The sequence below is a fragment of the Manacus vitellinus genome, unplaced genomic scaffold (assembly GCF_001715985.3).
Source record: "Manacus vitellinus isolate BGI_N305 unplaced genomic scaffold, ASM171598v3 scaffold_4_pilon, whole genome shotgun sequence".
Lineage (NCBI taxonomy): Eukaryota > Metazoa > Chordata > Aves > Passeriformes > Pipridae > Manacus > Manacus vitellinus.
Genome location: NW_021940604.1, coordinates 38,782,714 through 38,808,904, shown reverse-complemented (window position 1 = coordinate 38,808,904; position 26,191 = coordinate 38,782,714). Strand labels below are relative to the sequence as shown.

General features: G+C 38.2%; 1 protein-coding gene across 1 annotated transcript in view; it reads left to right on the top strand.

Moving 5' to 3' along the window:
• The window catches only part of SMAP1 (small ArfGAP 1), an 88,668-nt gene that overhangs the window by 58,418 nt on the left and 4,059 nt on the right, over positions 1–26,191 (top strand). Inside the window, 2 exon segments of the mRNA XM_029962834.1 lie at positions 8,881–8,965; positions 17,328–17,455. Coding sequence (XP_029818694.1) covers positions 8,881–8,965; positions 17,328–17,455 — 213 coding nt within the window.

The following is a 26,191-nucleotide window of genomic DNA, read 5'->3' as shown; positions in this document are numbered from 1 at the left end:
TTCAATATAGTATACCTGTTTTCTGGCTTTTCACTAGTTCAGCAAAGTAAGAGTTCATCACTTGCTAAAAGTATCCTGAGTTTTGAAGAGTTAGTCTGATTTCTAAGTTTCTTCATCAGTTTCAAGTGTGAAGAAAAAATCTTATGATATGATATGGTATCTTATAGGAGGGTAAACAGAATAACACATTTCATCTTTAATATAATTTAAATATTATGAAAAGATTAGTTTTTACTTATATGCACGTCAGGTACGAAAGCTGTAAAAACATTCTTTAAAAATTCTAGGATGCCTACGTGACTAATGCCGTAAATAGATATGGACTAAACTTTGGATAGCATAAATATATGAGCTGTCAGAAAAATCATATCTACAAACCTATTGCAAGCTTACAGTCAATTACTTATATTATTTTCTTGTATGGCAATTCTCAAATGTTTATGCTCTCTTGCAAGTTTTACTGCCAGCAGGTAATGAAGAGGGAAGGAATCCAATTGCTTTATGCACAAGGCATACTATTCTTACCTAATAAGAGGAAAGGAACACTTAGTGTTCCAGTAACCATAGAGGCGTATATGAGCTCTAGTGAGTAAACTGGAAATTGCTTTTAAGTGCTTTTCACAAAATTATTTGATGGATCTTCAGCTTCCATAAGGCTTCTTGTAGTTAAGGTAGGGTATATAAGTTAGAAATGCATTGGTAGTCAGATCTGTTTTAAACAGACTTCCTAGATTCATATGAATTTTTCATTGAAGTAGAAAATTGAGGAAAATGTGCAGAGAAGTATTTTTTGTGTTTAATATTAAAATATGAAAGAAAATAGGAGCAGCTAAGTGGACTGGACAGCTGATGAATCAGATTTTTGACTGTGACTGATACCTTGCTTCAGAGTAGGAGGGACTTTTACATTAGTAAAAGGTTACATTTTTACAGTGCGTCATGTCTTTTAGAACTGTTAAACCCTTAAAATCAGTACCTATGAAGATAATTCACATAAGGTTACAAAAGCAGAAAAGAGAAACTTGAATCACCCATTTATAATGAAAAATAACTGGAGTATTTTCGCTCTATGCTGGCACATTTGAACCAGGCCTTACCAAAGAAGTTTGTTTCAGCACTGTCAATTCCAGTGCAAAATGCCCTCAGTTGCCTCTCTCAGAGGAGAGTGTTCTGATGAACAGGAATATGCAGAAGAGTAGCCCAGAAATTTAGACTGACCGTAGGCTCTGGAATGTATGGTCATATTAAAAAATGTGTTCTGAAAGGATACCAGTGTCCTTGATCATTTCACAAACTTGGATTATTTTCCTATTTTACTACAATAGTAATTAAAAAAAGTCAGTGAGGTTGGCTGCAGAGCAACATAGTTGCTGTTAGATCTGAATACTCTTACCATTTTCTCATTCAAAGTCTAACACCAGAAGACCTCATGTGTGTTGTCTATTCTGTCAACCAAACAAGTTGGTATAAAGCTTTCCACTTCCCTCGTCTTCCCCTGCCCATCTTGTGCACCTAAGAGCCATACGTGCTGCTGAGAGTTGAGAAAAGACAAGTTTCTTGTTTTGCAGAAAGGGAGCATTGGTAACACCAGCTGCAGACCTCACAGTATCCTGAATTTAATAGGCATGTGACAGTCAGTCTTGCCCATAAGATGACCATATCCCTTATAGGCAGCATCGTATGTGCTGTACTATAATCTTTGTGCAGGGGAAGGAGGAAGATTGACTTGGCAATGCCTTCATTTTTTTATTTTTTTTTTTTTCTGAGGCAGAATGAATCACTCATTTAATGGTTATCTCCAAAAATAACTGGCTGAAGAAAATTTGGTGAAATACCCACAGACACCCTGGACTTCCTACAGTATGTGACTTATACTTCAGGTGTTACTTAGTGTGCTTCATGGTCTCATCTCCTGCAGACTTGCTGCCTAAGTTTATGTGAGAAAGCATTGCTGCCTGTTCCAGGGACTGGGAGTTTGCCTTTGGATAAGTCTGCTGCAAAACTGTAATGCTCAGATTCAGAGGTTCAAGGCTTGTGCATGCTAAGCTTCAATAGGAAGACTGAATTTGGGAATTCACTGTGGTTTGTAGGATGAGTTCCATATATAGGAGCATCCGTTTGCTTAGCTGAGGTCAGTTGTCCCAGCTACATCTCCTTCCAACTTCTTATTCACGCCCAGCCTATTGCTAGGGGTAATATGGGCAAAAAGAAAAATCCTTGAGTGCTGTGTGAGCACTGCTCAGCAGTAGCCAAAACAATGGTGTGTTACCAACAGTGTTGTAGCCACACATCCAAAGCATAGCACCATATCAGCTGCTATGAAGAATGTAAACTCTGTCCCACTAGACCCATATAGGCAATTAGTTTGCAAAATATATGGTATAAAGTAGCTGTCAGTTCTCTTGTCCTTGTCAAAGAAACATCCTTATATACTGGGTAATTTGCTTTAGAGTAACATAAAAGAGAGAGAAACAAGTCTGTAAAATCAACTCCAGAACTTAATGTGTGAATAGTGATTAACAGTGTTACTTGCTGATTTATTTGGTTTCATTTAACTCAAGCAAAGTATGTCACATAAAGTAGATTGAACTAGAATACTGTAACTAGTGGTATATTGAGGGCAATGCATTGTGAGAGTTCAATAAAGGCAAATATTGGTTTCTATAAAACAGAGCTTTGTTTTTTAAATTGAGACCTAGTAGACACAAATTTATTTTTTTTTTTTGCTGGCCTAACCTGGTGTTCTTACCCAATTTTTAAAAATTAAACTTCAGATAACTTCTATCGTTGCACAAAATTAGTAAAGAAAGAACAAAGGAAGAGTGGCACAGCAATGCAACATTAAATACAGGTTGCCGAATTAAAAGATACCCTTTCATGATGGAATAGAAAACTTTCTCATTCTGTGTAAATTGGGAAGTTATTAGCAATTCTTTTCATTTTTGAGGATGTAGTCTGAATTGGAGCAAAATAAACCTCAAAACTTTGGTACAGATTTTTGTAACTTTTCCACCAAATCCTGATGGCCTGGAAATTACTTTAAAACAAGATTGGTAAGTGATTAAGCCTACCATTTTCTAATGGTAGGAAAATGATCAAGATTAATTAAATCCTAGTATCTCTTTGAATTACAAGAAGACTGGCTGGTGCAGCTTCCTCTAATGAAGACACCATCTCAATGTGAGATTAAAGAAGTCTTGTGCACTGGGTTACTTTAAAATCAAAATAAATTACAAGTGGCCTGATCTTCTCCACTGTTGTCTGCTTTTGGATTTTATTTGTGATGGTTTCTTAGCATAAAACATCAAAGTTGACCAAGGTGCAATGTGGAGGTATGTGGAGATTGCCAGCATATGTATTTCTCTCCTGTAATTTCAAACCAGTGGATTTACAGTGACAGTGTGTGGGAAGTTAAGTGAAGGTCTAAATATTCATCTCTGTATTTTCTTTTTGTTTTCTTTTAATAGGAGAGAGATGCTGCTTCTTGTCTGTAGACATAATTCTCAGTTGTTCATTTTGGTAGAGGTAAAGTTATGAGAACTTCCTAAATATTTTACAATATTTGCTCTTTAGATACTGAAAGGGGATTTATCTTGTTACCTAAGGACTACTCACAGATGTAGTATTAGTGCTATACTGTCACATTATTGTACTGTAGATGTGCAGCAGACAGGATTTAGGTGTAGCTTGATTTGGGTATAAAATTGGGAGTCAGTCATCACTGGATCATCATCATCATCATCATGGCTAGGCTTCACGAACGAAGATTTTGGAAGGGCTCTACCCATGTTTACAGAGAACTGAATGAGAGCAGGAAGTTTAAGAGGAAATTGTTTCCATGATAACACTTTTAGCAGTTATCAACAGCATCAAAAGCCTTATTGAAGTAAAGGAAGATACTACACAGTGCTCTCCACTTGTTTGCTGAGACAGTCATGACACTGTAGAAAGTTGTTGGGTTGATCAAGCATAGCTTCCTCTTGGTGAAGCCGTTCTGGTTCCCCCAGTCACGTTCTTGTCTTTTATGTGCCTGGAAATGATTTCCAGGTTAGTTGGTCTATCACCTTTCTGGGTACTGCAGTGAAGTTGAGCAACCTGTTGTTTCCTGGGTCTTCCTTTTTGCCCCTGAAGATAGGAATGACAGAAGAGTGTATTTAAGTAGAAGGTTAAAAGGACAGCATTGAAAAATAAAACAATAAAGGATTATTGCATAGCAGTTACCTGTTGTATACATGATTGCAAAAATGTATAGTACCCATACTGGATCTGACTAATGAGTGTGTCCCTGTTCCTCTACTGAAAAGATGTGCTTTATAGATGAAAATACACGTAAAAGATTGCAAGGTTTATTTGCTTGCTTAATTTTGCAGAAGTATCTAATACCTGCTGAATAGAGGATAACTTAAATTGATTATTGTGGCTCTTTTCAAAACAAAGGCTTGTTTTTTCTTAAGGCAGAAAATTCCAAGTCATGCTAGGTACTAAGCTGACCATGTGAAGGATGCAAAAAAATTGACTCCCCGGAAGCTTATTCTGGCTTTGGTTTCTTTCAGTGATATTTGCAAATAAACTATTTTCAGTAATCTCAATTTAAGGCAGCAGACACTGCTTGCTTTCAATAGGTACTCCAACATGAGAACCACCTTGAAGAGTAATGTAGTGGCTATTAGTCACAACTGTGAAAAATGGCAGTGTAAGGCCTGCATATCCAAGATGTCTTGATGCTCTGTTGTTTGCAAGGACAGTGTTTCAGAAGAAATGTGCTAGTAGCATAAAAATTATTTTGAATGAGAAGTTGTTAATACAGGACCTGAAGTAAATATATCTAGGAATTGCTACAACCATCTACTTTGTTCAATCATCATCATCATCATCATGGCCAGGCTTCGCGAACGAAGATTTGGGGAGGGCTCTACCCGTGTTTGTTACAAGCGCACTGGTGGCTAAAAAAGCCAATATGAGATAGGCATGTCCAGTTGCAAAAGGCACAGCAGAAAGACTCCTTAGGTGGAATATTCTGCAAGGCACGATTCTTTCTGCATTGTCTTTTCTCCTCAAGAGTGACCCTGCGTGCTTTCTCAAAAGCATCAGCAGTGTTATAGATGGTGTGTCTCCAGACCTCCTGATTGGAGGCCAGAGTAGACCAGTTATGTTGATCAATATGGCCAAGGCCGAGATGTTGTTTCAGGGAGTCCTTGTATCTTCTCTTTGGGGCTCCTCTCTTGCGGCAACCGGTGGCAAGTTCACCATAGAGCAGGATCTTAGGGAGGTGGTGGTCCTTCATCCTGGAGACGTGTCCTGCCCAGTGCAGCTGTGTTCTCAGCAACATGGCCTCAATACTTGTGACTGCTGCTTGTTCTAGAACAGATGTATTGGTCACATAATCTGACCAGTGGATGTTTAGGATTGTATATTACTAAGACAGTCTTGAGTGTTGTAAAAACAATAGTAGCCTCAGTAACCCTGAAGGCTCCACTTGAAAATAAATGCGCAAAATTGTGTACCTGTTCTCTTCTGCTTGCCTTTTTCATATCAGATTTTTAATGCTATTTTTAGTTTATTTAATGCTGCTTAGTCTCCTGTTTTTCATGCGGCCTTATTCCAAAGGGTACAACAAGGACTAGATTATCTGGTGCTGGTGTCAATACTTGAAAATAATTGCTGTGGGAGTCAAGCAGACCAGTAATAGAAAATGAGATGAATCTTAGTGCAGCAAGATTCCAAGCATTTGTCATGCTACCTTGCATCTCTACAAAAAGCGGTAATTTTTAGGTAAAGCACAACACTAAATTAAACATTAAGTTTAGGAAATGTCACTGCTTTGTTATGCAGTTTTTTGCCTGTTGCACACTTCTGTGCTCACTGTGTGCAGTACTTAGCATTAATATCTCAAAAGGCCACTCTCTCCATAAAGCTTAGTCATGTATGGGTCTTGTTGGAGGAAAACTACTAAAAAGAAATTAAAAATCACATTTCTCTTTATGATGTGGAATAAAATTTTCCAGTGACACTAGTGTGACTTCCCTGTTTGTTCTTTTCCAAAAATTTTAACACCTTGTTTATGCCAGAATTATATGGGCTGGAAGGGACCTCTTGAGGTCCTGTGCTCCAAATCCTAGGGCATGATCCCTGCTACAGAATGCTTCAGTAGGGCATTGCTTTTCAATCTACCTTCTTCAGCTGGACCACGGTGCAGTCAGGTAGCCCAAGATCCACAGGACCAAAGAGAGAACAAGACCATCCTAAGAAACAGTATGGCAACAAGAGGTATTTGGGTATTCTTAAGAATAACGGTGTGCATGCAAGGTGTTTGTTCCAACTCATCCCACTAGTGCCAACCTTACTTAATTTATGTCTAAATGTGGGTGACTTTAGAGAAGTCCCTGTCTATCTGTGAATCTTGGCAGACCTTAAGCACTGAACAAATGTCTTCTGAATTTGAACAAAAGCCCTCCTATGTACTGTGAAGCATCTTAAACAGAAATAAAGGCATACCCAGTTATAGAATAGAAATCTTGGAGGATAGGAAATTCCTGGAAATGGTCTTTGTTATGGTGAGAGAATGGGGGGAACAACATAGTATTGCAGGTAAAATTAAAGGTAAGAGGAAGATTTTTTTTTTGTTCCAGATAGCTGCTGAATATTGCTTTGCATGACCACTATTGTACAGTTGTAGTATTGATAAATGTCAGGTGGCTGATACGTTTTTTCAATTTTCAGAATACAGGTTAGTGTGCTGGTGAAAACTGTGTAGCTGTAAAGGTGTTGGACTTTGCTTTGTGGAGAAAATCTCCATCAATGAAACAAATGCAGTATTAATGTCTAGAAATATTTGCTGTGCTAACAAGCTTGAAAATGGTTTTGCAGTTTTTCTTAAAGTAACTAACTATGAAGTAACCTTTAAACTGATTACTTTAGATACTGGCAAGGGAGCAAAATGGCACAGAAACTGCTCATCAAGAAATATCATAACAATATTAGAAATGGGTATCTTAAAGGATCATATTTTTATGGAACTTCATATTTTTATACCTTGTGTCTTCACTGCCTTTCTTATTTACAGAGTGATGAAATAGAAATATGCATTTAATAATTCTTGAAAATGTTCATTTGACAAAGTAGAGGACCTAAGTGGATTATTCCTACTATATTTTTAAATTTTTAGAGTAGATAATGAGATTAATTTGCTACAGTAATAAGTACTAAAAAAAAAAGAGTGCCATTTGAACTCTGTTTAATTCTTACTAATATATGCAAAAGTGTTTACTTTCTGTGAAAAGTTTGCATTCAAAACTAACTCTGCCAAGCTTTAATTTATTTTGAACTTATGCTTTTAGGTAGTTATCAGAAATCTAATCTGGAGTAATGAAAATTTGCAAAGATGATATAATTCTAGCAGTTATTCTTTTCAGTTGAAAGAAGTTGTTCTATATTCAGAATTTTTAGGATGTTTAAACAAAAGGAAAAAAAGCCAGTTTTGTGAAATCAAGCAACATGTCAGAAATGCTTCTTTTTACAACTTCTGTGACCCATAGTGTTCCTTACAGAGTTGGAGAAGACTCATATGTGCAAAGTTTCATGACAAATTCTGTTTTGAAATATTCACTGTTAGTTCTGATTGGTATTTAGGATAATAATTTAAAGTTTTATGGCACATATATTGAGGTGTGGTCAGTTGTAGAAAACTTTATTTTGAATTGTCACTTTAACAAAATTCTTGATATGCAAAAGTTTACTTTCAAAAACTATGGTTTTTTGGAGCATTGGGAATCAGTGTGCTGTGCTTCAGATCATAAACTCAGACATGAAAGTTATAATAGAGTATAGAATCAGGGCATCCATGGAATATTTTTCCAGCTGGTGATTTCCCAAACAGTTTGATCTTGAGCAAGGTATTTAAAGTCAACCTAAGAATTTCTGGCAAGAGGAGCCAAGTATTTCTCTGAGAGATTAGCAAGGGTCAGTTTGAGTATGACAGTAGCTGTGCCCTGTAGCTGCAGAAGTGGAGTTCAGTTCGTCAGAGCTGTTTGCTGGAGGTTTTCAGCTGGGGCTTTGCTCACATAAGAGGAGGTCGGTAGTGTGACAGTAAAGGTGTATTAAACCTATGTGAGGAAATGCACTTCTTATGTCACTACTATAAACTAGTTTGTATTACTTTTAAAAATTGATGTTTCAATGGATTCAGGCAATCAGCCTGATATTGGTATGAATTATAAACAGATATATGAAGTAATTTTCATAATCAAATTTCACATCAGTAGAAATATTTTGAAGTCTCTAGACAAGAAAAGACTAGGAGTTCCCTTTTCCAAAAGAGAAGAATGCTATTATTAGCCTTCAGGTTTATAAAGGAAAAGATCATGAACAAAGGTTGTGCGCATCAATGCTTAGCATCTGTAAATGCTGCATGTTCTGCAGATGCTCTTTGCAAGAAGGCTAAATAATGTCACTAGTCTACTTTTAATTTTTAAATCTAAGCTTTTAAAAACTTGATTTTTTTTTCTCTTTAATGTTGCAGAAATGTATAGTTTGGTTGCTGAAATGAGTTGATAAATTATAGACAGCTCTTTGCCTAGTGCATGATATGCGGTGATCAGTTTAAGAGTTTAAGACTTATTTTTAAGCTATCCTTGAACTTAGTTTTATTTAAAAAGTGATTACATACCAGTGAAGATATAATGATAATTTTTTACAATCGCGTGCCATGTTCCTTTGTCCATAACTGCCACATACATCATTACAAATCAAATTCATTATGATAAACAAATATAGAAAAGGGCTTTTATTTCTGATACTGAAGCAGCATCTTTAATGAGAATTTTTTAAGCATGGAATCTTTTCAGAAAGGTTACTTGTGTTTATTTTTTTTTCCCTTAAAAGCCACAGAAGAAAGAGGATCAGCAATCAGAAGCTAAAGCAAGTCCAAAAAAGTCATCAGAACCCACTATTGACCTTTTAGGACTTGGTAAGCAGTACATAATTACCTGGTTTTAAATCAAACACAGGTACATCATTTTATATTTTAATAGACATACTTTTATTTTCGCTGTGTTTACTGATAGCTAGATAAATTTGGAAACCATAAGATTGAGTCTATGAATTTGAAACTATAAAGGCGAATGCCACAGGGATATGGGTATATCAATACTTATGTTTTGCTAAGGAAAGTAATGAGCTCCTCTGGGAAGGGGAAGTTATCAAAGTGATCTTCAAAGGGCTTGTGAACTGTAATATTTCAATGTTTATGGTACAAGTGTACTTTTCAGTGAAAATGCTGAGGTTACCTGTATTGTGTATCTGTAAAATACCTTATATCGTAAAATTCCTCTATCAGGTAAAAGAACAGGAAACTGTCGGACTGCAGCTGACTGGTATCTTGTAAACCTTAATACCTTGGGTATTTCAGTGTTGTGACCATCATTGTGTTGTGACCCTGGGTATTTCAGACTGTGACCATCATGCATTTTTATCTAAAAGGCCTTTTTGTTTTCTGACTGGCAGGTGACTGTGTATTTGTCTTGTAAGTAAACTAGTTTGAAGTAAAATAATTTAATTTGCCCTGTTGTGTGTAGTCCATATTCGTAAAATATGTCTTTCATTTATCTAGGGTTACTCTAAGTGTGCTTTTTCCATTTGATAGAATGGAAATGGAAGAATATAATGTTGCAGTAACTATTTTTATTTCCTTTTGTTATTCATTGTCAGGAAATTTTCTAAAAGTTGTGAGTGGATATTAAAAGTATTCCATTTATATCAAGATAATGGTTATTCTTAATTTTCAACATAATTTCTACAGGATATTGGAAGAGGCTGAGAAGTCATTTAAATGTCATTAGTGTAAAAACTTGACTTTGTAGAAAAATGGCTTGGGATTTTTTAATTTTTTTGTTTCAAGGTATGAATGATGTGACAAAAAACAATAAATGTCTTCTCTGTTTTAGAATTCACACTCTTATCCAAAATGCATGGTATTTTTCCCTCTGGATGTAGACTTAACTGTAAAGTACTATTTTTGTATGGATTATGTCTATGTTGTGATCCGTATCTCATTCCAAGTAATCTGGTACTATAGGCAAGCAAATCTTAATTATCACAGTAGAATGAATGTAGAATGAACCTATTTTTAAAAAAAAAGTTATTTAGACTTGATAGAAAGCTGATCTTCCTTTATTTTCCTTTAGCAGAACAAGAACCTAATTAAGAAGTAAAATTCAATTAATGTGGTTTTAAGATTACTAGGCTTCTGTATTCTTTTGGTAATGATTTGGAAAGAATCTTGATAACAGTGTCATGATAAAATAATGAACTTGGATTACATTGGCTAACTAGAAATGTAGTATGCAATGGAGAGGGTATTATAATTGGTGTTCAACAGCTGTGCTTCTTCAATGAGATATACAAAGAGCAAAGTTTATAATATATATGTTAAAACGCCCTAATTTTAAAGGAGGGAATGCTTAAAGATCTTTTAAATAACAAGTTGAAAGGCAGTGTATTAAGCCAGTAGCGCTTGGAATCCACTGAGCTGCAAATGAGATATGTGTTAATGAGAGCAGACCTGCATATTTCATTTGGAGAGTAGTCTTTTAATTAACACTTCCAGTGCACTACTTCAGATAATATTGAAAGAGAGATCACATCAACCCAGTTCATACAAGATATAGCAAAGGTTGGAAAGGACCTCGAAAGACCCTCTGGTCCAACCTGTGGGAAGGAGAGCCTAGAGGAAATTATCCTGTGTGATCACATCCTGAGAACCTTCAGTGATGGGGACTCTACCACATCTGTGAGAGGTTGTTCCAGTAATTGATCTCACTGCAAAAAATTTATTTCTTATGTTGAGATGAAACCTCTCCTGGTGCAACTTGTACCTGTTGCCCCTGTCTTTTCTGTGTGGCTCCTTGTGAGGAGAGAGCCTCTGTCCTCTTTGTAGCTGCTCTTTGAGTACTGGCATACTGGGATGAGATTCCTCCTGAGCCTTCTCCAGGGAGGAAAGGCTGAACTCTGTCAGTCTTTCCTTACAGAGCAGGTTCTGCAGCTCTTTGGTCATCTTCGTGGCCCTCCTTTGGACCCTCTGCAGTCTGTCTGCATCTATCTTGAACTGGGGGGCAGAGCTGGGCACAGACTCCAGGTGCAGTCTGGGAAGCTTTGAGTCAAGTAGGGTGATTACCTCTCTGTCTCAGCTGGTACCACCCCTGAGGATGCAGGCCAGAATCCCACCTGCCTCTGGTGCTGCAGTGATGTGCTGCTGATTAAAATGTTTAATATGTCATATCAAACAATATTAAAATGTATATGATTGCTTAGCTCGTTCTTCTTAGCGGACATGTTTCTAATGAGGATTCATTCTCTTAGGACTTAATTTCTGCAAATGAAGAACAGTAGTAGCTTTTAGTAGGGCAGATCAAAATTGCTTGTGATAGCAGGTTGAGTAATTTTAGTAGATCAGAATTCATGCTAGAATAATTGTGGTTTTCAGAATAGCCCATCTTCTTTGCCAAGTATTTTCTTGAGTAACCCTCAGTGCTGGCTTTGGGTCTGGGGTTAACCTTCGGGTCGTTGCTCTTTTATTGTCTCAGTTGGTCTTGTAACAATGACCTCATAAGAAGGTAAACTTCCTGAGACAGGACTTACCCTGTGAAAATTGAAGCTAGACAATTTTTTGAAAATAAATACTTTCATTTTTCTTTACAAATTGCAAAATTTTCAAGATAATACATCTAGGCAAATTGTATCTTTAAATCTTGTAATAGGAGAAGATAATATCTTTGTAATATCATCAGTGATTGTACTATGATGTTTGTGTTTCTTCTGAACCTTTTTTAAACACATTCATGTGGTTCCATTGAGTTCCTGATCGGGGATTTACTATTGAGATGCTGTTTGGATATTCACTTTTTGATCCAACAACATTCATAGCTTTTGGCCTTTTGTTTCAGAACAGATTTTAGTTCAGTACTCCACACACAGAAAGGTGGGGAAATGGGCATGTACAAGGTAAATATTGTTATATTCTCCACAAGCAGTAGTGTGCCTGCTGTGTTCTTGCTGTGCAACTCCAAATTCCTTCCCTCTGTTTCCAGGCAGTGAGAAGTCACAGCCTGTTTCTGTAGGCTAAACCTGAAGCTGCTTTTGTAGTCATCTCTGCGATCATTTGGATCTTATCCATGCTGGGAGGGTGCCCTGCTGAAAATGTGGAGTCTTAAAATTGGCACTAAAATCAATAATATGGGATTTTATAACATGAATTTTTAATATTATAATTATAGGAAACATTTTTCAGTTTGAAAGTCACAGTGTGTAAACCACAGTTTGTCAGCACTTAAGTGATTGGTGGTGCTGTATTTTCATCCCTTTGGTGTTAACCTTGTGCACTGTGCTCCTTTTGGAGTTTTTTTCTTACAACGTAGATGTCCCCACTTCTGCCAGTTTGATGTAAATAATTTTTTTTAATCTTGTAAAAGATTGTGTAGTAGCTAAGTACAAATGTGGAATATTGGAATGTTACGCAGGCAGTTTTTGATCATTGTGTTTGTCAAGGAATGTCACTTAGAAATTACTTCAACATATAGAAAAAGGGAAAAATTAGTATTTTTAAATATAGAATTATCAGAGAGAAGAAAAGTGCATTTTACATATTCTGCATCTTTTACCATGTTTAGATGTGCCCTTCATAAAATGGACAATTGCACTTTCTAGAAAAACCATTGTATTAAGTTGCAATGAATGACTAAAAGAAAAGAGATTTATTATATTGTTATTATTTACTGGATTTGATGTGTGGGGTATTCATCTAGCATGGTTGGACGTAAAGTATGGTATGTTAAAAGCTGCTTATCTGCTTCTGCATGGGAAATATTCTCCGAAAGAATTCGGATACGTAAGTATCATGTATGCATATATAGATCATAGATTCCTCCAATCATGGAATAGTTCAGATTGGAATGGCCCTTCAAAGGTCATCTAGTCCCACCTCCCTATAATGAACAAGGGTATCTTCAACTAGATGCTCAGAGCCCTGTCCGACCTGACCTTGAATGTTTGCAGGGATGAGGCATCTACCACCTCTCTGGGTAACCCATTCAGTGCTTCACAACCCTCATTGCAGAAAAATTTATTTCTTATATCTAGTCTGAATCTGTCCTGTTTTAATCTAAAATCATTACCCTGTGTCGTGTCGCCACAGGCCCTGATAAAAAGTCTGTCCCCATCTTAGAGATCTCCTTTAGGTTCTGGAAGGCTACAGTAAGGTCTCCCTGGACCTTTCTCTTCTCCAGGCTGAACAGCTCCAACTTTCTCAGTCTTTCCCTATAGCAGAGGTGTTCCTGCCCTCTGATCATCTTCGTGGCCCTCCTCTGGACCCACTACAACAGGTCCATGTCTTTTCTGTGTTGGGGGCCTCAGAACTGGATGCAGTACTCCAGGTGGGGTCTCACAGGAGTGGAGTAGAGGATTAGAATCCCCTCTCTCATCCTGTTGGCCACACTGATTATGATGCAGCCCATGATACAGTTGGGTTTCTAGGCTGTAAATGCACACTGCCAGCTCATGTCCAGATTTTCATCCTCCAGTATCCCGAGGTCCTTCTCTGCAGGGCTGTTCTCAATCTGTTCATCCCCCAGACTATTGATAGCAGGGATTGCCCTGACTCGGTGCAGGACCTTGTACTTGGCCTTGTTGAACCTCAGGAGGTTTGCTTGGCCCTGGTTCTTGAGCTTGTAAACATGTTAACATTTTTAGTATTGCTGCAATGTTAAGATTATTCTTAGATAAGGAATATATCTACTCAAAATGAAAATATTTACAACCACTTGAGGCGTACAGCATTGTTAGATTTCTGGCTTTCCACATTTCATTTTCAGAAGTATTATATGGAAATTGCCTCCTTATGAATGCTTTTTCACTTCTGCAAAGGTTTTAGCAGTAAATAAAATTTTACTAATACATTAAATAATTCTGCCGTAATTTTGTTCAGACTTTGTTTGCCTCTTTGCCCCAGATTTTTGTTAAAAGTATTAACCTATTTCTCTCAGTTCTGCCTGTCTAGTAATTTGGTGTAAAAAAATGCATATTTTCCCTCTATTACAAGGCTCGATATGGCTGTCATAAATTATTGTATATATAAAAATACATGGCTGCTTAGTAACAAAGTTCTTGTAAATAGTTTGGCCCATAGAAAATGAGTTCCAGAAACATAATGCAAAGTTTAGAAGCAGATCTGCTTTCTTGCTGTTTCCTCTCTTGCTGTCCCTTTGAGGCTCTTCTGCTGGTCATTCTCACTATTGGTACAGATAAATATACCAAGGAGATTAATGATGTATATAAAAGCTATGATGTGTATGAAGGCAGCACTGAATTGGAAATTGTCATGTCAGGCATTAATAAAATACATACAGAAAAAGAATGTACACTGGAACCCTTCACTGTATTATTAAAAATATTGTGGTAAAGAGCTTTTGTTTCTGCTGTCAAACAAAATTTACTTATCTGAAATCAGAAGCAGCATCTGCTGTTGCACAGATACTATGTCACACTGCCATAAATTGTAAGAAGAGAAGTTTTAGAACCACCACTAGGAACAAAGATGAGGAACAGTGTCTATTGACTCTTCATGTTACCTTCTCCAGCTGAGCATGAAAGCTCTGCCTTGCATGTGCTCTCAATGCAATGGCTTCTGCCACATCTAATACCTCACTCCAAGCTACAGATGTGTTCTACAGAAAAGTGGTGGAGGTAGTGTTCAATAAAAGTTAATTGCTTCAAAGTAATTCTGTGATGGTCGAAGCTATAAATTTCTCAAAATATTCCGACAGACCCATATAACTCAATCTGACTTTTACCTGTTCCCTGGACAGGCTGCAGCCATGTTTCCTTCCGTCATATACACTCCACCTCTTCTAATCAGGTTTTAATGGTAGGCAGCATAAGTTGAATGAATAGTGATATGTTTAGAATAAGTTAGAACTCAGAAGTCTGCTGGATTATCTTTCTTATGCTAGAAAAATATTTTAAAATATGGAGGGGAAGGAGGAAGTGCTTCTTAATCTGTGACCTCTGGTTAAGAACTGTGAATTATTGTGTTGAAATACAAGTCTCTGTATGCCTGCATGCATATATATTTAAATGAAAACACTAATATTGCTACAATTAATAAACTGGAGTGAAAACATTGTTAGGTTTCTTCTATATTCTGAAACCTAGTTCTTTTAGTTTCTGTGCAGAGAAGGGGGAATATTTTTGGAGTTGCTTTTTAATAGAAATATTCCAACTATTTTATTTTGTGAAATCACTAAGAGAGGATCATCTATTAATACTATTCATACAGGCTTAAAACTGTGTTATAAACAGTAATTCAAAATGTCTGGTTTCACACCAGTAGAGACAGCGAGGTAGCTATCCAGTAAGAGATGAAAGGTGTGTACATTACCAAATAATACTCTTACAGAAGCAATCTAGCAAAAATTTTTGTAGTATTAATTTATAAGCAGCATATTAAGTACTTGAAAAATACTGTGTTTTTGCAAATGTGTTGTGTCATGAGTGTTCTAAATATGTGAAATGCTTGTTTAAGTAAATGGTTGTATTTAAATTTTCAGTCTTCTACATTAAACGCTTACATTCAGGTAAACTAAATCACTTTTGAATATGACAAGAGAGATATGTTTTTAATACAAGTGCCTGACTGAGAAACAAGAACATTAAATTATTAATTCCTGATAATCCATTTGCTTGAAAATTATGTACGGTTCATTCTTAAATTTATCTGAAACAGTGAACCTTTGAGATGTTTTTTGAACTGCCAGTCTGCAGAGTGACCTCAAATAAAGCTTGTTGCTTACATTTGTCAGTATATTTATTTACACACATCTCAGAGCACTAGTGTGGATGGAACAGTGGAGCAGATTATACATATTGTTTTGCTGTCCACTGACTTCCATTCATTGCATTAAGATATAAGTAGCTTTGTCATAATCATAGATGAGTATGTAACTTTGGTTTTCAGAATCATTGGAGTGGGAATCCCCCAGCAAAGTCAAATTACAACAGTAGAACATTAACTCTACCCCAGACAAAACTGATGTGATGGTCTTCTGAGTGGATTGTTTCAGGAGGCAGTGCCTTCTCATATGAGTTAGCAGTCGAAAAACATGTTAATAGCAGTTTTTTCAGTGTACTGTAATCTAGGGATTTTAGAATACCGATCCTCCTGTAATGTATAATCACCCATGCCAGTCACAACAGGGTTTCATTTGCAGAGAAAGTTTTTACTTAATTCAACTAGTTTGTTCTGCCAGAGAAGTTCTGCAGTGAGATTAGATAATTTGAGACTTAACTTCTTTTGCCTGAAAAAGCTTTCTCAAATTTGCTGTTAAGACTATGCTGTCATCAAAGTCCTCAGTAGAATCTACAATCACCTTTGTATTTGTCAAGCTCTGTGTAACAGCAAACCACTTGTGATATGCTTAGGTATAAATTTATGAGCCAGTTCTTACCACTTGATCTTGAACAGCTTAAAATCAAATGAGAAATGGTTGCTCTGTTCCTTAAAAACCTTTTGTGATATTTTTGTCCCTATATATTTTCAAGTATTTTCTTGAAATTCTCCTTAAAGTGTAATGCTCCATCCCTTTCGTTGTCCTGGAGGTATCCACTTTCACCTGGATCAGTAAATGCATTCACATGTTAAAGTGGTTACTGGCACCAAGGCTGTGGAAGGTTAACTCTGTACAGAAGGGGAGCCATGGGTTCTTATGGATAATTAGCCCAGTGTGCCTGGCAGGGGTATTCATGTAGAGCTATAGAATAAAGTTAATGCAAAGTACTTATAAAAAAGGAGGGGAGAATGGACTTTTTTCATAATGCAAAGTTCACTTACGTACCCTTGAGTAAATTAGCATAGCAAGAATAACTTTATGGATTCTAAAATGCAAATTGTAACTCAAGAGCACAGATGAATGTGTTTCGTCTGATACATGGCTACCAAATTTGGGCCTTCTCAGTAAGACATCTGTTAAAATTCTTACTAAAAATGTCGATGTGCTTGAAAAAGACTCCTGAAAAATGAGTAGTGTGGCCGTCCTTAGGGAAGTCTTAAATGTTTTGTTTTGTCGTTGGTTGTTTTTTAATGAAGCACATTAGTATGCCATGTTTTTAGGGAAAGAAGTCTTTAAAAATCTGAACAATATCACAGTCTGAAAAATATCTCAGAAATTGAATACATCTTTGATTGGGGGCAGGGTAGGAGGGAATAGGAAGCTTTAATTATTCTTATGCTGTTAAGATATTAATGATTTTCCCTTTACATGTGATCCTGCTGTCTTTTTAAGATGGTCCAGCTGAAGCATCTGTTACAAATGGAGGCACTGCTGCTGTCACAGCACTGAATGATGACCTGGATATCTTTGGCCCAATGATCTCTAATCCTTTACCAGCAACTGCTGTACCTCCTGCTCAGGTAAAATTTATTTACTAGTTTATTAGTTATGTGTGTGTGTAAATATTTGTATGCACATGTGTTTTCCTTCAGGGAATTGTTCATTCACATAGAAGGAATGCTCACTTCTCTACACTCATGGCTGAAGATGCTTTAGCTGTAATGGTGATATTTTTCTCACCTCTTCAAGTTTCTGCACTGCTTGGATGTAGATATGAAATTAGGAAATGGTGTGGTCTTCCATTCTGGTTATCCAGCTAAATTAGATTCTGTCTTACCTTGATGATGGTAGTCATGTTTTCTTTTAATTTAGTCTTTTGTCTTGTTCTTTTTTTAATTGCTGAATATAATTTTACTTAATGTTCTCAGGTTGTTAGGCTTTAAGTCATCCTTTTTAAGACCTCTTATTGCTTTGTTATGCTGATATTTAGGAAAGGCTGCAGCAGATGCTTCTCTCTTAGGGATGCTAAAAATTTTGGGTCCGAAGCTTCATACTCAAAATCCAAAATGGATATCAAGAAAATCTAATATTACTACCTGGACTGATCTGTCTTTTGTCTCATCTTGGAACTTGTATGCCTTGCTCTCCTCAAGGAAGAGTAGCATAATCCTACACGAAGAACCTGCTTAAAGCTGCAGCTCTCTCAAAGTACCCGTCAGACTCAAAGAGCAAGGTATTTGTGTTGGACATGGCTGGGTCAGAATGCACATATGCAGGCTTCCTTACCCCAGACCGACTTCTGAGAGGGTGGTTTTGGAGGAGTAGTGGGCTAACCTCCCCATCTGGGAAGTCCTGTTAAGGTAATTTAGAAGCTTATTTTTGTGTAAGGCTTTCTGTCTCGCTCAGCTGAACTGGAAAGAATTGTGTATATTCTTGAATTTATGGTTTGTGACATGTGATCTGTACTTGTTTCTCTTTATCAGTTATTTTTCATAATATATGTAAAATGGAAGGGATGATGATGAAAAGGAGTTCTGAGTACCTCAAAGCATATGCTTGTTGTTCAGCAGATTTAATTATTTAGCCTTTACTCTCCCTTCCCCTGCTTGTTGCTGAGGGCTGACTCTGTGCAACATGCTAGGTAGGGTTTTAGAGACTGAAAACACATTTCTTTTTAAGCGTAATACTACAGATGGGGCAAACTTCCCACTGTGCCTTAGCCACCCATAAACAGTGAGGGAAATGAGCTGTATACATGCATTTAGATTTGGATGTGTTAGCTAAAATTGTGAAGGAAATTGTTGGTCTAATTTCTTGTCTCTTTTGGAAGTCAATGTTCAAAGTACCAGGAAGAAAAGTATTTGGGTGCTTGTTGTCTGCTATCCTAACACATTATGTCAAAATTGGTCTAGAGGAACCTACCTATAGAGCTAGATGTGAAAAACAGTAGCCCATTTCCAGTTTCCCCAAGTTTTGTAATGTATCCAGTTTGTACATAGATTGAGTAAATTTAAATCTATGAAGTTCCCACTTGGCCCTGAAATCAGTGGGCTATGGTAGCAGTACACATAATGGATACGACTGAATTCTGGTTTTCCCCCTTTCCAGTCTTTCTGATGCTGGAAGTGACAACTTCTGTATGTAGTTACTGTCCGCTCAGGAGAAAAGAGCAGCTTGAGAGAGACGAGAAAACCCTTCTTTTGTTTCTCTTCCATGAACACATGAAGTGACCTGCTGGTTAAACGAATGATTTAGCTGTAGAATGCAGGAAATGCAAAGAAAGGCTGAATATTTAAGAGTGAGAACAAGAAAAATGAAGGGGGATACTTGGGTGATGATGATGACTAGTGATGGGTTAAGTAATGGAGTGGCTGTTAAAGCATAATGAATTACATGTATATAGATAATTTAAAATGCATTTCAGATTTGGTCATTAGATCTTCTGTGAGAGAAATATTTTGAAATGTAGTTTATCTTTGTGCTAGTTTCTAGGCTAAAGATGGTACTTACTCTGTGGCTAGGCTTCGTGAATGAAGATTTGGGGAGGGCTCTACCCACATTTGCTACAAGCGTGCTGGTGGCTAAAAAAACCAATATGAGACAAGTCCGGTTGTAAAAGGCGCAGCAGAAAGACTCCTTAGGTGGTATATTCTGCAAGACACGATTCTTTCTGTGTTGTCTTTTCTCCTCGAGAGTGATCCTGCGTGCGTTCTCAAAGGAGACAGCAGCGTTATAGATGGTGTGTCTCCCGGCCTCCCGATTTGAGGCCAGAGTAGACCAGTTATGGTGATCAATATGGCCAAGGCTGAGATGTGTTTCAGGGAGTCCTTGTATCTTCTCTTCGGGGCTCCTCTCTTGCGGCAGCCGGTGGCAAGTTCACCACAAAGCAGGATCTTAGGCAGGCGGTGGTCCTTCATCCTTGAGATGTGCCCTGCCCATCGCAGCTGTGTTCTCAGTAACATGGCCTCAATGCTTGTGACTGCTGCTTGTTCTAGAACAGACATATTAGTCACATAATCTGACCAGTGGATATTTAGGATTGTATAGAGACAGTATGAATGGAAGCGTTCTAAGAGTTGCAGTTGGTGGCAGTAGATGACCCATGACTTACTAAATAGATTAAAAAATGCTAGCAAGGATAATGTTATTCTCAGTATCTGGTAAGTATCATCTTGTTTGTGTACTAGAAAGTCAGAATATATTTACTTGCTGTAAACAAACCTGTCTAGATTTTTAGTGACATTTTTCTTTTTTCTGAATTCTATAATCAGGAGCAACAAATGGAACTTTCATCAAGCATTTTTTTTATCAAGCACATGATCCTTTTGGCATATTGCAAGATTTAATGCTTGGCTATCTTCCATTTTTAATCAGTAATCTCAAAGAAAATGTAATATAATCAGATAATCTCCCCAGATAAGAGGCAGGGACATGGGTAGGTAGCAGAAGACAGGTGATTACATGGGTTGCTTGGTGAACTGGGGCAAAGGAAATACCTGTTTTGCTTTAGATTTAACAACACCTTGCATCTCAGGACAGCTGTGTGTGGTCTGGGAACTGAGGCTGGAGAGGAGCCTCTCATTTGGCAGCAGTATGAGTATTTTGTGAGATCTTTCACCTTGTAACGTGGATAAAAGTTGTATGGGATTTAGAGAAGTGTCAGGAGAATACAACAGACTGGAAAGGTTGCCTTATAATGAAAGGTTTTAAAGACTCGGTCTGTTTAAATTTCTGAAGTAAAAAAGTGGTGTGATTATGATGTGTAATTATTTTGTGTGAGACTGCAGTTGGGAAAGTGGGCACGAACTCAGACTAGCAGTTGAGTAACCCTAACATTCAGTTCCTGTGCTTGGAATTGGAAAATTTAAAGTAGAAATCCATGGCCAATCTTTAATTTGAACTTGTCCAAGTATCTATTAACAGAATGTATTGAAATAAAAAAACCCCATGAAGTAGAAGGGATCAAATGTGGAATAGCATGGCTTGCTTTCTCACTTGATGTTCTGCATAGTAGGTGTGTCTGAGATACCACAGTGGGATTTGAGAGCCTTGAAGAAGAAGGGAATGTAATGGTGCTCCTCAAACTGATTTGTAGAAGCAACGTATGACCCTTGAGTTTTCACAGGATTGCTTTTGTTTTCCAACTTAACTTGAAAGGCAGCATTTACTGCTAAATGCACTTGGTTTTATGGCACTGTGGAACACAGAAGTGTCTTTTTGAATGTTTTATTATGAGACTGAAACAACATGATGTCTGCAAACCTTAGGATTTATGTCCATTGTCATAGCCAAGACATGATTTTCAAGTGAAAACAAAAGTATTTTTTTCTCCTTTTTCAAATATGACTTCAGCGTCCAGGATCGTATGCATTTTCATTCTGCTTTCAGATATGTGTCTTTATCACAGTTTTCAAAAACACTAAAATATTTTTCTGCTGTTCAGCATAGCCAGATGCAAAGTATTGGTTTTGTAAAGGACTGGTAAAGAACAATACATGACTGAGTAACTTTTTTTCTAGAATTTTGTCTATAAGCAAACTGAAGGGGGATTAAGAAGAGTTACCTTATCCAGCTCCTACAGTAGCTAAAAGACATGTGCTACAAATTTAGCCATTGTGCAGTGTTCATAGGCAGGAAAAAGGAAAAAAGAACATTTTGTACGTTAAGTGATGCTTTTTCATGTGAAGTGAGCAGAACTAAATTACGGCTATTAGAATAGGGTTTGTTGCCTAACACTGTATAGGAACTAAGCAAAGGTCTGTTGTTCTTACCGATAGTTAATTTCCTAACTGGTTTTAGCCAGAGTTTAATTCAAACTTTGTATGGGTGTGTTTTCCAGCAAAAGTGTGATCTTCATTCATCAGTGAAACTTGTAGGGAGGAGGAGAAGGGGAGAACTGTGAGTTATAAGTTTGGAAGTATTCACTGAAACATTTAATGTAAGTCTTTCTCCAAGAAGGATACTAAAATTCAGTCAACTTAAACTTTTTTTGAATTTCTGTGTGTGTGTGCCTGATTTGAAGTGTATTGTGTTGGGAGCTCAGAACTGGTTCAGTGGCTACAAAAGTATATTTTTATAGAAATGGTGTATGTTCTTCATGATTCATACCTGACAAATTTTCATGTAAAGTGCTGGTATATTTTAGGTAACTAGATGTTCTTAAATATTCATTTTCTGCTGAGGTCAGGTGTATGTACCTGACATGATTGCCATTGATCAGCAGACAAGTTTAAACTTGTTAACAAATTGTGGTAATGTTAATGTGTCAAAGCTCTCAGTTCTTATGTAAAAATGAGTTATTTCAGAAGTTTGCTTTATTGTGAGTGTTATTTAAGCAGGGTCTTACTTGAGAGCTGTTTAGTCCTGTTCAGATATGATCAGTTGAAATGCTTGTAGCTTCTGCTCATGTTTATTTTACCCCTCTTTACATTTTCAGGTCTCTGAAAGTAAAAGGTTCATTCCTTCAAATTGGGTTACGGCAATCCCAAACATGGGTACAGGTAGGGCAATGAGTAGGTTTGAGAACCGCCTTGCAGGGAAGGACTTGGGGGTTCTGGTGGTTGAAAATCTGGACCTGAACCAGCAATGTGCATTTGTAGCCCAGAAACCCAACCGCATCCTGGGCTGCATCAAAAGCAGAATGGCCAGCAGGTCGACAGAGGTGATTCTGCCTCTCTGCTCCACTCACGTGAGACCTCACCTGCAGTACTGAGTCCAGTTCTGGGGTCCTCAGCAAAGGAAGGACATGGATCCCTTGGAGCAGGTCCAGAGGAGGGCCATGAAGATGATCAGAGGGATGGAGCACCACTCCTGTGAGGACAGGCTGAGAGAGTTGGGGTTGTTCAACCTGGAGAAGAGAGGAGGCTCCAAGGACACCTTATAGTGACCTTTCAATACTTATAGGGGGGCTACAGGAAGGATGGGGAGGGACTCTATCAGACAATCTAGTGATAGGACGAGGTGGAATGGCTTCCAACTGAATGAGTGTGGATTTAGATTAGATATTAGGAAGAAATTCTTTCCTGTGAGGGTGGTGAGGCACTAGAACAGGTTGCCCAGAGAAGTTGTGGATGTCTCATCCTTGAAAGTGTTCAAGGCCAGGTTGGATGGGGCTTTGAGCAACCTGGTCTACCGGAAGGTGTCCCTGCCCATGGCAGGGAGTTTGGAACTTGATGATTTTTAAGGTCTTTTCTAGCTCAAACCATTTATGATTCTGTGATTATACTCTCTTTGGTGCTGGAAACACCTTAGGTGGAACATAGTGGAACAACAGCCATCATATTCCAGAACCAGAAGGGGTCAGCTGGACAGTCTAGAGGAAAGGAAAATTATTTAAAGTTCTAGAGAAGGAAAATCTGAGGAAAGAGTTAGAAATGAGACTGCAGGGGAGATAACGGTCTTCAAACCTAGAAAAGGTTGATTGCAAAGAAAATGCTGCGTTGTTTGTCCTGAGTACTGGACATGCAACAAGAAATAAAGTTGAATTTTTAATCTTATTTTAAGGTTAAGTATGTTTTTGGAAATGATCTTAGGAAGTGATAGAAATCTTAATCTGACTTTTTCAGGTGTTGCTAATAATTCCTAAAATCAAGAGAAGAGATGAGATTTCTTAGTGGGTTTTTTTGTGTGAACTGAATATAGTTGAGTGTTCATTTCCTCATCAGTTATTACTGGGAAATAACAGTTGATTATTTTTAATGGAACTGTCTAGATGTCTAAAACAAAAATATGCAAGATCAAAAACAGGAAGAGCTGAAATAAGCAGCAAGTGCATTGACAGTGAAAAGATAAAGAGGATAAGAATTGTACACAGAATTTAAGACCTTAATAATGTACTTTGTGCCTAACTTGCTTACATAAGAATAATGGTGTGCTAGGCTGTATTTTCCCTATGCAGGTCAGCAGGGAGAAATTGAGACTGTTGTGTGGGACCATTATTTATCACCATATAAATGGAAAGCAGTAGAGGCCTGGCTTTTCTACAGCCCATCCCTGTTGTTGTAGATACCAGCCAGAGACCTTCAAGTAGCAGGAAAGTGCACATGTGCTTTTTTGTCTCCTGCAGTTCTTCACTCAACTGCACATGTCCTACTCTCCCCTTCCCTCTTTCATTACTGTTGCCACCTCTCTTTCAGTCTGTAGGTGTTGGAGCATCTGTCCTTGTCAGGGCAGAGGTTGACCCAGAGTTTTGGATGATTGATGCAGCCCTGCAGGTTGCAGGCTGTGGGGAGTGCCTGGTGCCTCTCTCTGAGGCCATGAGAGATGGTCTCTCCCACAGGAAGTGTGCTGTTCTTCAAGAACTGTGTCACCAGGGGAGGAATTATGGCAGGAAGTGAACAGGCTGTGCAGCATCAGAAAGGATGAGGGATACACAAGATCTTCTCAGAAACTCAGCATCTTCAAGAGCCCCAGAGCTTGACTGCACTGGAGTGCAGAGTCTGCTCCTGGCAGGGCAGTAAGTGCGAGCACTGGGGTAGGCGAAGAATGGGACTGGTGACTTCTGACACTTGAAAAAGTGGGCTCCAGCTCCACCTGAAGATTTCCTACCGTGGAAGTGGTTCACAGCCCTCAAAGCTGAAGGGCTGCTTTCAAATGAAGCACCTGAGGTGACTGATGCTGAGCTATGCAAGGCCACCAGGATGAAGAGGCGAGTGATAGTGGTGGGCAGCTCCCTGCTGCAGGGGGCAGGGGGGCACCCTGTCTGCAGAGCTGACCTGTTGTCTGGACGATTTTTCTGCTTGCCTGTGTCTTGGATCTGGGATATTGTGAAGGGAATGCTTAAGCTTGTTCAGCCCTCTGTCACCCCTTGCTCTTCTTCCATGTGGACACTGTCAGAGATGATCTGGAGGGAAGAGTTGACTGCAGACCCCTGGAGGTGGTTAGTGAGGGGTACAGGGCCCAAGTGGTGTTCTCCTCAGTCTTACCAGTGAAGGGAAAGGGTGTAAAGAGGAGAGCGCTGATGCTGCCTGCCAACAATTGCTTGCAGAGCTGCTGGTGACAAAAGGGCTTTAGTTTCTCTGAATGCAGGACCTTGTTTGAGGATTAGCATCCACTTGGGAGAGAGAGGATCTCATCAACGTATACAAATACCTGATGGGATGGTGCAGAGGACAGAGCCAGGTATGCCCAGTGACAGGACCACCAGCAATGGACAAAAGCCATGTGGACTGTTACTGCTGTCAGACCAACATAAAATGTTGAGGATGTAATGATCTTATCATCTGTTTTGCAGTCTTTTGGTAATTAAAAGACAAAATGAAAATACTTCTTTTTAGTCTCATGCATTAATCTGAACTTCTTGTCAGCCACATGCTGTTTTGTGCAGTCAGATGGCAAGTGTGAAGTGTCAGATTCAGCTACCATATTTTATGGTCCTGACACATATAACCAATATTTCACAGTGAAAACTTCCTCTGGATGGGTATTGCCTTTTATTGGTAATACATAAGCTATCGATGACAAAAATTATTTAAGTTTAGACTTGAAGCATATCAGAGATGACTTCCAGTAGTTCTGAAAAATTCTGTTACACTAATATCGTGAAACCACTGAGTGGCATGTTCCTTAAGCACCTGTTGAGCATTTAGTTTTGGCATGACTGACTGAGAGCTCTGTGTGTAGGAAAATGATTATATCTATGCCAGATGTGTGTTTTTACAGAGGCCTTGGGAAGCATGACAGTGTTAGATACCTGAAAATCATGTCAGTGTTGTTGGTTGTTGTTTTTTACTTGAATGCCACCTGTTGTTTTCTTGCCATGTATTTTGCATTACCTTCCATTTATTCAGCTGATGAACACTTCAGGGAGTGATTGTTCAGTCCTTTGGCTCCTCTGAGGATCTTCCATAACCAAACTGAATGAAGAGACATTAAATGTTCATTTAGGATGTAAACACAACATGATCAGTCCTCCAGGTCTCCAGCTCTCCCTTCTAGAGAGAAGCAAACCCCTTCCTTGCTGCAGCGCAGGCGGTGAAGGGGAAGCCACCTCTGTTCACCCACTTCCACTGCTTATGTGTCCTCCTTCCTTCAGTCTGCTGAGCGTGGCTGTCACATGGGGGGCTGTCTTAGGCAGACGCCATGGAAGGAGATCCATGTCCCTATGGAACAATTCAATACTGGGACTTCCTGGCTGTATGCACAGTAAAACAAATACTGCTGTTCAGGATGGGCTTTTACCTGAATGTATCATTAAATCTGACTGTGGTATTTTTAAAGACTGCTCATGCCACCCTGATAAAGAATTGTCTCAAATAGAGGGGGCTTCCTCTATTTGGGGGCTACTACCTATTTAAAAAAAGTTGACTTTGCTTTGC